The 12799-nt window shown below is 33.4% G+C and overlaps 1 protein-coding gene across 3 annotated transcripts in view; it reads right to left on the bottom strand.

Annotated features, from left to right (window-relative positions):
* Window positions 1–12799, bottom strand: part of LOC145263179 (plexin domain-containing protein 1-like) — a 280632-nt gene that overhangs the window by 111244 nt on the left and 156589 nt on the right. For all 3 annotated transcript variants that reach the window (XM_080120224.1, XM_080120225.1, XM_080120226.1), the window contains exon 2: window positions 55–464. In XM_080120224.1, coding sequence (XP_079976350.1) covers window positions 55–464 — 410 coding nt within the window. The remainder of the gene's footprint in view (window positions 1–54; window positions 465–12799) is intronic.

The raw sequence follows: 12799 nt of genomic DNA, 5'->3' as shown, positions 1-12799 counted from the left end.
AAGGTTTTTGTTGACAAACGTTTCTGTTTATCTTTTTTCAATTAAATATCTTACCTCGATAATCTTTGTGAGAGGTGTAGTAACTGTGCTCGTGGATGTAGGAGAAATTGTGATTCCCTTTGTCGTCGAGCTTAGTGTGGTGGTGGTTGTTGTCGGCGTTGTTTCCGCTGCTAATGTCGGCGGTGATGTGGTTGTAGTTAAAAGAGTGGTAGTAGGAGCCGAAGTTGTGACTGGAATTGTTGTTGTGGTCTTATGAACTGTTGTTAGTTTCGGTGTAGAAGTAGTTATCAATTTAGTAGTTGGAATGTTGGTGACACCTGAACTGTTCGATGTTGAAGGAATTGTGGCTGTATCAGTTTGGACGGCATTATCAGATCGGCGGACTCTTGATAGCGAAACCACGTTGCTGGAGCGTATCACAGAAATTTGACTGGACGGGCTTGAAAGCAGAGTGTAATCCACATCTGAAACAATAAAGAAAAATAAATATAGTTCCTCATGCACTAACATTTTATATATATATATATATATATATATATACACACACATATATATATATACTTGTTTATTGTTATATAAACTATATATAAAAAAAACCCGAATATATATATATATATGTATGTCACTGCTTTTGAAGGCTCGGTAGCCACTCAAACATAAAGGTTAAAGAGGTCGGTTGGACAATGCACACCACCACAAGAAGATTTGAAACAATAGATGAAATGGGCAGAAGCAGACAGCTCAAAAGTATTTGTTTACATCAAAATTGAAGATACCCATGTTACAATCGGTTGGAAAATAGTCTTGTGGGATTTGTTCCACAGATGGGATGTTTTAAGAAAGGAACTTTGTTCAAAGAAGTTACATTCAGTTTTTTGTTCAGAGAGAAAAAGAAAAGTTCTTTGCTGTTGTTGTAAATAGACGAGTTCTTATTTATTAGTTTGGAACAATTACTCCTCTTTGTTTATTTCAGAATAAACTCTTTTAGGTTATGGATATTATTTATGAACTAGTGTGTCTATACCATAAATATTCATGGTACACTTTTTTTTCATTGCTTCCCAACCTTTAAAATTGAAGTCACTTGAAGAAAAGGAAAAACAGCTGTCTTGTTCTGTAATACTAATACTTCAAGTTAGCTGCTGATACTCAACAAAGAGAAACACATAAACAATTTACTCTGCTTACACAATAAAATCTTTTGTAAACATTTTAAAACTAAAACCCATTTCTCCTAAAAACTTAAGCTACCAACTCGTCTACAATTTTCAAAATTCAGTAGGAAATATTAGTTGTCATTGGGTTTAAATTACAAACAATACTAATCTTTCAAGTTAGCTGATGTTGTTAATGTTCGTCTGTTTATATAATGAATTTGATCTCTTAATGTTACATGCAAAGATCTAGCTATTTAGCTTATTTTGTCCTTTAGTGCTCACATTCCGTGAGTGATGTTTTTGACAATAATTGCCGTTTTTTTTGGGTCATAATCTATTCATCTAACATATCGTTGGTTAGTTTTTGACTTAAGTAATAGCATTTTTTTTTTAATCCTTAGATGAAGTGGCTTCATGCCTCGTCTGGAACAATATCCATAAAAAAAAAAAAAATATATATATATATATACATATATATATATATATATATATATATATATATATATATGAGAGAGAGAGTATATTTTTTAGAATTTTAAATTAAAATAAATCACAGAAAAATATTTTTATCATACAAATATGTGGTTTATTCCTAAGATTAATTTCTGGCATTTATAATTCAAATATAATTTTGGGCATATGGTTCTGCATATATAGCATACTCTAGAAATCCAATTTTCACAAATTCTATGCATTAAATTAGGCTGTATTTCGCCAATGTGTCGAATGTATTCCAAGTGGTCTATTGTGTCTGGTTTATTAATGTAGACATGGGACTTTAAATATCTCCAAAGAAAATGATCTTATGAGGTTAAATCGCATGAACAGGTCTATTTGGTAAAATTATACATTCATTAAATGTAAATTAAATAAATTTGTACAATTTTCAAATGCTGCCTGTGGCAGTCTTTTCATGATGAATTACCAAACCAAGATGAATTTCAAATAACAAATAGTTGCTGAATATGCAATGAAAATGTAAAAAAAAAAAAAAAAAAAAAAAAAAAGATTTGTCAATTTAAAGTCTGCTGCCTTTAAAATAAGATCCTTCACATTATGCAGGGTCTTGCAACAAACTCGACATTTGACAAAAAGTAAACAAAATACAAGGTGCTGAAGCTCTAGATCGAAAGTCGGCAGCCTACGGCCCACAGACTGAATTCAGCCCACAAATGCATTTTGACTGGCCCGTGAGTCTGATTAACAGTGACCATTTTTAATGAGAGACAAGGCTTTCAAATTAAACAGAATTCCTGCTGTTATCTTCTTCCGATCCACTAAACCAAATTTGAATGCTTTTACCACAAACACGATCAAATCTAATCACCTCCATTTCTGCATAAAAAAAATCTAAAAAAATAAACAGAAAACACAAACAGAGTCGATTTGACCAACTAGGTAGTGACAGACATTAGGTGGGGGAGACTTCAAAGGAACAATGTTGTCCCAGTCGACTTTATATTTCATTTAGGCACGGTCAAAAAAAATGAAAAAAAGTTGGTTTTATTTTAAACTAATTAAAATCTATTAAAATGCATTATTCTTGAGCAACTTTTTTTTCCAGAAAAATAAAAGCCTGAATTTTATCATATGATAAAAAGCAGAATAAGATTTTCTATTTTTAATAGAATTAAAAAAAAAACAAAAAAACACACACACACCGCTATTTTTTGTATCGATCGATGAAAAGTTAAATATTTTTTTAAAGCTTTTGGAATCAATTTTATTTTTTTGTCTCACTAAGATTTAGGATGATTTGCTATAAGAATATGCAAAAATATAACATAAGTACCTGAATTTCAAATAATTGTATCTTTTATCTCAATATGTAGATTTCCTGTGGCGAAATTAAGAAAATCCAAGAATTAACATTACTTTTAAAGAAACTATGGTAGGCTTCACAAGACAAAATAAATTCATAATTAGTAATTTTGGAAAAGGGGGATATAACAGTTGTTTGTAAATACAGAACTTTTTTTGGCCATTCGTAAATGAAAAATATAACAAATTGCAGAAAGAAATTGTATTTTTAGAAAAATGTGCAGTTATTTATCCATATTTTCTTTTTGGGTATCGATTCTTCAAAGCATTTCCTATATATAAAATTTTTTGATAATCTGAAAGATAATAATGATTAACATATTCAACGAATTTCACACTTTAAAACACAAAAATTAAAAACTATACACATTCAAAATTCGGATTTTGAACCTTAAAATCTGATATGTGCACAGTTGTTTTTGTTTTATTTACAATCCTCACCCTCCCCACAATACAATATATTTTGTTCATTTTCGGCTGATTACTTTAAGCATTTTTGTACCCACAAATAAAGAGGGGAGGAGATGTAGGTAAAAAATATGTATATAAATATTGATTATGAAAACAAAACACACCATTATAAAGTTTGTTCTTCACTTAATAATCAGTAAAAATTTCGTAGTGATTCAATAATTACTTGCTTTTTGGTAAATTAAAAAAAAAAAAGACTCCGTCAAAAAATAATTACTCCCTTCTTCAGTTTTAGCCATACCTAATTTCATTCCTTCAACAGCGACCCCTCCATCACTTATTCTTACCACCTACCCAACGTAGGTTGATGAAATCTTATAATGGATCATGTTTTTATCTTTTCAATAACAGTTTCAAACATACGCTTCATAATTTCACTTCCGGTGATTTTTCTTTCATTTTAAAGGATTTTGACATTCCTTGAGGAAAACTAATTTTTGTTATGTTTTTTTTTTTTAATATTTAATGTTGGATTTCCCTTTTTTTTTCTGATCTCTTAATGTTTATTTTCATTATAGTTTTCAATATTTAGATTGACAGGGGTCTACATATGCAATTTTCCTTTATTTTTTATTAATGTCTTTCATCTGGTTGTAACATGATCCAGCCCGCAAGGTTGAAGGAGTTGCCAACCTCTAGAGATGAACAGCGTTCCCTACATCCTTGCTTATGAAATTTATTGGGGAATAAATGCAACAATTTTTTTATATAATGTCGATGCCTCCATTCAGTCTCAAAAGAAAAAGGATGCCCCCTGTAGGGGCAGCTGTGCGTGTAATTGTGAGGCAAGGGTTGCAGAATCACCAACCATACCTCTTCTGAATCGGACTAGTTGAGTGTAGTGGCAAGGAAAAGTCCAGGACGACTGGAAACAATGCCAAGATAAGCGAAGAGCACAGCACCTGGAAGTCCTAAATGGTCACCCATCTGATACTGGCCATTGCTCATCATTGCTTAACTACGGTTATGACACTAATTGGTGTCATGAATGCATGCAGCAAGGTGCATATTGCGGTGAGAGGGGTGTTTGACCAGACGGGATAGAGGAAGAGATGGCAGAAGAGGGGGGGGTGATGTCTGATTGGGATAAAACAGAAATGTCTATGGGATTTTGACAAGAAAAGAGAAAAAACAAATAATTGTTTTTATCTCATTGTCGTTATATATCTGTTAACATGAAAGGTTGTTTTTAAAACCTCTGTTGAGAGGTATGAAGAAATCCAGAGATTCTTAGCTGATTAAGGCTGACAACTTAGAATGGGGGTCAAGGGTAAAGGTCGCCGCCAAGCATTGTTCGACCTGGAGTGACTAATCACTCCTAATAAGTAGGAACCTCAGTGCAAATGGGGGTTGAGGTTTGGGAGAGAAGTCGAGGGGGAGGAGTAGAGATTAGGGGAACAGAGAGAGAAAGGTGTTGAGTGGACAAGATGAAGGGTAAGCTCTAAGAGGAAGAAAGAAATGGTGTTTGCAACCACTCTCTGAAGAAGGGGTGGAAAAAGGGGTTGGATTTAGAAAAAGGAATTCTAAAAAGAGAAGAGTCGTAGCCAGCAAACCGAACGGCTGGGCTGGTCCAGCACTCCAGATTTGGGAGTCCTTAGCACCTGATTTTATGATATTAACTAGCCTGTGTTAATGGGAAATCTGTGACTTTACTGGTCTGGTCTTACATCGTTTCACTGCTATAGTCAGTCACCTCAACTAGACAGTAGCTGTTATGAAGTAATGAAATTAATAGTTTGTTATTGTTATAAACCGGAGTTCTGTTTGTTTGTGGTAAGGACTCTTCATTTTGCAGCAAGCCGCAAGGACCAGCGGAGTGATTGATGTACCCGAAGACTACCTACACAGGGTAGGAGACTATTTGATTGCGGGACAAAGCGCCCCACAATGAAAACACAGTGGGTGTAGACGATCAACAGGCAACTTATGACGGGACAATGTACGATCGAAAGAACACATGTCATATCGGATGGAATCCGACGAGGTTAAGGACACCTGGTGTGGAATTGGGCCAGTATCGGGTATTGTTATACGGTGATCTGATGGGAACTGGTGTGCCAAATGAGATTATGCCGCATTTTATATAAACGGATGAGGAAACTACTTTTCTGGATAAAATCTCAAAAAACAAATCTAAACCACTTGTAAAAGAATAAATTTTATTTATCATGCCGCAATAAAAGGCATTTCATTATCAATGTAGATCAATCATTGTAAGGTCATCCCCCCCAGCTCCCTTAGACATGTAAAACTGACTATTAAAACTGTTACATGTAGAATAATGATTTGTATGTATTTCTAATTTTCACATTTTAATCCAAAACAAAAAATGGTCTCTTAAAGTTGCTATCTTCATAACATGAAAGGAGTTGTGTTTGAAGGCTATTTTAATGCGTTTCAAAGGAAACACTGGACACAAGTTAGCATATAAAAGAATAATAACAATATTAGAAATTTTCAATAATTTTCAATTATATTACGTTTATTTGACAACATAATGTGTTGTACAAGATGGTAAGTGTTGATGTCTAATTTTCGAGAGTAGTATCTTCAGGGGAATAAAAAATGTGTTCAACTGTTCGGCAAGGCTCTCCCTTGTTTTATCTATTTCTTTATTTCCAGAAGTCTGTGTCGTAGACTGGCTGTTAAATCAATTTCCAGGATGTTGGGAATTATTGTAGCTTTTATTTTATGTATATAAATGATTAATTTTTGCATATTGCGCTTGAAGTGTGTATTTGCAATGTAAATGACTGCTGTATTGGTGTTGTGTTCACAGTGTTTTCTTACAAACCGCATTGATATAGCCTTCAAACAACTCATTTTATAATATGCACAATGCTTCAAGCAAACTACAACATCCTAGTTGAGGTTGAAGTATTTTTGGTATCTTTTTTTTTTTTTTTTAAACAGTATTTTTTTTAAATTCATCCCAAAGAAAGCATATGGCCACAGATACATAAGGGGCTACTCTGAATTAAGAGCTAGATTTATCAGGGGTATCCAAAGAGGGGAGTTGAGCAGTGTGTTATTTCTTTGCATTACAAACAAATTTCTGTATGTCGGTACAGTTAAGGAAACATGAAGGGAATTCTAAAGGCTAGTAGTTAGAGTAAAAAATAATTATACAGTAGGAAGATTGCTAGCATCTGAATGGATGGAATTAGTAGAGTATCAGATTGGTCGAGTGTATTTACGCGGAGAGAGACACAGAACAAGTTTGTCAGAGCGCATTGTATAGAAATACAACCATGCAACATTGCGATAACGAAATGGGCTGGAGGTTGCTAGAATGTGTGGTACCTATTAGATTAGAAACTTATTTTTGGATCCTGCCTAAGAGGAAGAGACGAGCTGATATTCACCAGCCCAGATGTGATAACAATACTATATGCTCGGATGGATAGTGGCCTCAGAGATAAAGAATACTGGCAGGTGCAAGACATTTTCTAGCATGGTAGAGGGCGTCTACTTTCCTTGCAGCAGTCTTGTCAGTATGTTCTATGAATTTGTTCTAATTTATATTATCTGTGAATGTTGGGTCAAGGAGTTTGAATGTTGGGGTGTTATTTGCCAGGACAATTGATGGTTGACTTTAAAATTCTTTCATTTTTAGAAATAGCTATTAGACGATCATCATCATTAGCAACATCATCATATAGCTAATCCACGCCTGAAGATCATTAAAGAAATTTTAAACACTATTTGTATTTTAATAACATGGAATTTGAGAAATACAATTGAATAACTGAATTTTAACCAAATCTGAAAGAAAATAATTTTACACAGTAGAATAGTGACCGTTTTTGTGCCGCTGAAGGTTAATATAACCACTTGTAATATGTTCGTATCATTTGGATTCTGCAGATTACTGTTCTCATCTTGAATGTTATTTTTATAACATTTCAGTTGATATAACATCCGACCTCCAGGTGTATCTTGTTGAACTCTGAAATCTGCACAGAACTTCCAATGGAACCCTTTTTTAAATCCATAGAGTAATATGCTTTCGTTTTTATGTTGTGCCACAGGTTCTTGCGCAGTGGATAAATTACTTGGTAAAAATTTAGTTGTAGAAGTTACACTTGTGGTTAAAAATCCAATCCTTAGCACAGGTGACACTCAAATTACAATTGCAAATTACACCTGAAGAAGGTCGGTAGTTACATCGACCAAAACGAAAATGATACTCAAGATGAGAACAATAGTCTAAAGAATCCAAATCATACGAATTATCAATCCTTATCACTAAAAATTCAGAAACTTGTAATATGATGGAAACATTTATGTCATTTTAGGCATCTTCATTTTAAACTTTGTTTTTTAATTCAAATTTTTTTAAAAATAAAGTTTTTATCTTACTTCACTTCAGGATTAAATTCTAACACCAATCACAATGCCAATCATGTGGCTTTTGTTATTGGTGTAACAAATGGATTCTTCTTCAAAACAAACAAAACTTCCAATTTAAAGCAAGTAACTGTTTTATTTTTAAAGGTTAAAACAATACTTCAATAGCAAAGAACAGACTTACAAATCAGAGAGCGACCGAATCAAACAACAAGTCCAAACAAGTACAAACAGTTCATCAATTTAACACTGAGAACCACAAACCCAACTGACCCTTTCTATCACTGTTGGAAAACATATCACTTGAACGACATGGCAAGACCATTCAGGATTATCAGCTGTTAACATAATGAACTGACTGACCTACCATTTAGTATAAACATTACTTTCGGAAAATACCAAGTGGGTAATCACATATACAAAAAGATCCTGTTTTTCAGTTGTCTCTTCTTTTAGCTAAATAGTTTCCCCACTGCAGGCCTGTCATCTGCGTGCAGCACAACTATACACCCCCACTAAACATGCAGCACTGCGAATGTTTACAGCTGTAATGCATTACAAAAGTAAACTATGCGTTACAACGGTATTTTCATCGCATCGTATATGGAGAAAAATTTAGATAAAAACTTGTTTGTTAATGAATTAAACCGTTTCAAAAATGACATACTTTTTCGACTGCAATGATGAGGTGACTATAAATAAAAAAGCAAACCATGTAGTTTGACCAAGTCCATTTAATAACAAATTCTTTAAAAATCCAAAAGCAGAAAACAAATGTAAAGTAACGTTAAAAAAAAAAATTAAAATTAAAAAAAAATGTTAACTATGGGGAGTGGGTATAATTTAAATTCAATTTTGTAGAAAGAAAATTGCAGACAAGATTAAATTGAAATTCAATTCCTACAACTGGTAAAGATTCTGAAATTGTAAAGTTGTGTTTAGAATAATTACTCTGATTATTGAATTATCGAAGAGTAAACCAAGTAGAAACATGTTAAGAAACGGGGGGGGGTTAAATTCCCCCAATCAACCCGTGCATTTAACCATGAAAATCATTTAAGACTAACTGACTGGAATAAATCGCTTATAGAGATGTGTGGACAAGTTAAAATCTATCTCATTCTTAAAACAAACTGCTATTTTATTCTTAAGAGTGACCAAATTGCTGTTCCATTCTTAAGCATGATAGAGCAACCAAATTACCATTACGTGAAAAAAAAAAAAAAAAATAGAAAAAAAGTCGATTAAATGTCTGGTATCTGGTGGGATATTCCATACCCAACAAAACCAAAGTAAAGAAAATTGAACAGAAACATCAACGAGTGGGACACGGGGACAGACACACACACACAAGTGTAACACAAATAAAAGGTAAAAATTACTCCTGAACAACACCGGATACAGCTAGTATGGATATAAAAAAGATTTGGCATTAACACAATGGTTAAGATGCCATTAAATAAAGTAATCAAACCCTAAGTAACATTTTTTAAGTTCTGTTATGGACGGTTCTAACAGATTACAACTATAACCTCATTCATTTAACATAAGTCGTAGATAAAACCTCGGCTCAGACTATAAACGTAAGTAAGTATGCACTTATTACTACCCCAAAATGCAGTATTCGTTCAACTTTAGCTGAAATATAAGTTAAGCTTGAAAATAGACATGTCTGAATAAAGTTGAGATTATGTATTAGGCTATATAATCGGATGAAGCAGATTAGAGGAAGAAGTTAAAGTTGAAAAAGGAATATTCACGCAGAGGTTACCAAAGCGGATTTTAGTGAGAAAACTTTGATAAAAACGATTCGTATCAAAATAAAAATGTTAAGAGAAATGCAAATATCATTAAAACAAAAGTATTTTATGAATAACTGCAATTGACGTCTTTTAACATGGTATTTCGTATATTTGCAATAAAAACGATTAAAAAAAAAAATTTTTTTATTAGAATTTAAGTCAGTGATGGTTTCCAGAGAGTGTCAAAAGTTTTATATCTTTTAACCATCAGTTCCTCCTCCAAGGAACACAATCAAGTTGATATTTAGTTCTCTTCCACTGCAAGAACTTAGACACCAGAGTCAGAAAGTGGGATTAAGAAGTCAGCTCCCCAGAGGAGGGGCACTATGACCAGCAAAAGTGCCTGAGCAGCCCCATCGGCATTCCCGGTGAGGGCACCTCAGGCAATCAGCAATGAACCTCTTTTCAAAGAGACTTCTGTGCAGAAACACTAGACAGTAATTTTGCAAAACATATTGCAAAAAATTTAGGCTATGCAAACTATTTTATAAGAAGTCAGTTCAATCTGCCCAAGGTGAACGTCACATGACTTGGTGTAGTTAAGTTAGCGAATCAGGGATAATTTAACTTCATCCTGGGCCCCAAAAATCAGCCGAGATTAGACCATTACTGTAATGACTTGGTTCCTGTTGATTTTGCTGTGGGAGTAAAGTTCTGTGCAGTTCTAGGAGATCCACTCTCCCAGGCCTTGCTTTCTCTCTTTGAGAAGGGGTCCGTGCTGGATTAAACAAAAAATCTCAGTTTGGTTATAAAAAACAAAATTAATGGATTTTAAAGTTTATCTAAAAACAATTTTTACAGTTAAAAATTGAACAGAGCCACCTCCTTTAAACAAAAAAGACTTGGTTTGTTTTACAGCGTCTCAAACATCTACAAGTTATTCAATGCTAAACAAAGTTGTCAAACATAATTCTAGAATAATTTATATTCCTATAATACATTGCCTTTAGAAGAAAATTGTACAGAGGAAGTAGGGGCGTTACTCTTTGAATGCATTACTCCTTTATATTGGTAATCCTCTTTGTTTTCAACATGATTGACCCTCAGCTACCGACACACATTGAAGAAAATAAGGAGAAATAAGGTTTTGATTTTTTGAAAATCAAGATTAAATAATGGGGGATGGACTTTCCTATCTGGCCAAATTAAAGATCAAAGTAGAATGGCTCAGTCACCAGGATCCCAACCCATATCTTATGTGTATGTGTGTGTGTGTGTGTACGTGTCTCTCTCTCTCTCTCTCTCATAGTCTATTTCAAACTGCAGGCAAGTAAGGTACCGGAATGAAGCTTATGACCCAGCTGATGTTTTAGCGATATTTATATCCATGTTTTGTGTATGGAAATGAAAAATATGCAAAAAAAAAAAAAAAAAAAAAAAAAAAATTAAAAAAAAAATAACGATTTATTAAACAACGTTTTATTTACTGGATATTTTTCCAGTATTCACTGGAAGTTATTATCTTCCTTAATAAGTTCGGTTTACTGTGTGACCCAGTTTATCTCAGCCTACTGGCAACCCACCAAGGCAAGTCAGGTCAGGTCAGGTCAGGTACCGAAATGAAGCTTATGACCCAGCTGATGTTTTAACGATATTTATATCCATGTTTGGTGTATGGAAATGAAAAAAAAATGCAAAAAAAAATAACGATTTACTAAACAACGTTTTATTTACTGGATATTTTTTCCGGTACAAGTCTCCCCAGACGTCCAGCTCTCTCCACCTCCTTTGATAGCATTTGCAAATAAATCTGCGTCATCGCAACAGCCTCATACCATTGATTTCTCGCTGGTAGTGGCCATTGGTTTATACTGGAATTTGAGTGGCACTAAGCCTCCCCACGATCGCAGTTCTCGTTGCACGGCTCTATGGACAAATTTATCTTTAGTTGACCTTTGACAACTAAATATTTTCATTTGCAAACCAAACCCACATGATTTTTAGAATATGACATCTTCGTTCTGTGACGAGTATGTATATCATAAAGATTTTTCTGTATATTTATAAATAAGTGTAATTCTAAATATACAACAAATTTTATGTTGATACTTGAAGGTATAAACATTCTGATTTATTCAGATGTATTTTTGGGTTTTTTTTAACAGCCTTCGTTAAAAAAAAATAAAAGAGTACATTGTTCTATTAAACTTTTATTGTTAAAATAATTTCACTTTTTTTTCTTTTAAATGAAACGAACAAAGTTGAAAAGATATTTTTCACTCAGTAGTGAGCTTTGGAAGATTGTCAGTGAAAGAAATGCAATCGCAAAAAGATAAGCATATCATTATTTCTAGTCACCACTTTGGAAAATCACTAGCAAATGCGACTGTTTCACTCGCAATGTAGAGGCCTGGGTTGTAAAACTTACCTTGAAAAAAAAAAAAAAAAAAAAAAAAAAGCCAAGATCATACAAGAATCAACAGTTTACAGTTCGATAATTTTTATAAATAAAAAAACAGTCTTCCTGCAAAAGGTATTGATTATTTTACTAATTTCTATATATGTACTGAATATGATAGTGGTAATCAATATTGATTTATCGATTTATTTTTATAGCGTTATAAGTAAACTTGTGAAATTTAATGAAAATAGGATGTTAGAGAAATTCTGATCCGTTACAAATATGCTGAACAAGTTTTGTCTATCCCTAGCACCGAAACTGACACTTGTAAACGGTGTTTCTTAGAGGCGGCAAACTTTAAATCGACAACTGTTTTCTTTAATTGCAGATTTGGAAACTATTGGTTATTTTGAGTTTCACTTGGTCTGGCAACTCATCATGAAGAGATTGACATCTGATCAGTGTTTGCAAATGATACAATTTACTCAGAGAAACATTTGATGAACGAATAATTTCACAAAATAGACCTGTCAATCGAGTACTTTGTTCATGCAATTTAAACCCATTAGATTATTTGGGGGGAAATATGTAAAGTCCTATGTCTATGTTGATAAACCAGACACAATAGACCACCTGGAAGACAACATTCAACGCATTATTGCCGAAATACAACCTACTTTAATGCGTATAGTTTGTGAAAATTGAACCTCTAGATTATGCCATACATGCATAGGCTATGGGTCTATATGCCAAAGTTTTATTTAAATTATAAATGCCAAAAATTAATCTTTAGAATAAATCATATATTTGTCTCATTTTAATTTAACGTTCGCCATCTCTAGAAACCTGACGTTACC

The sequence above is a fragment of the Euprymna scolopes genome, chromosome 38, assembly GCF_053919585.1.
Source record: "Euprymna scolopes isolate OS-2025 chromosome 38, ASM5391958v1, whole genome shotgun sequence".
In the NCBI taxonomy this organism is placed as follows: Eukaryota; Metazoa; Mollusca; class Cephalopoda; order Sepiida; family Sepiolidae; genus Euprymna; species Euprymna scolopes.
The sequence above is the reverse complement of the archived record's forward strand: the minus strand, read 5'-3'. Positions and strand labels throughout refer to the sequence as shown.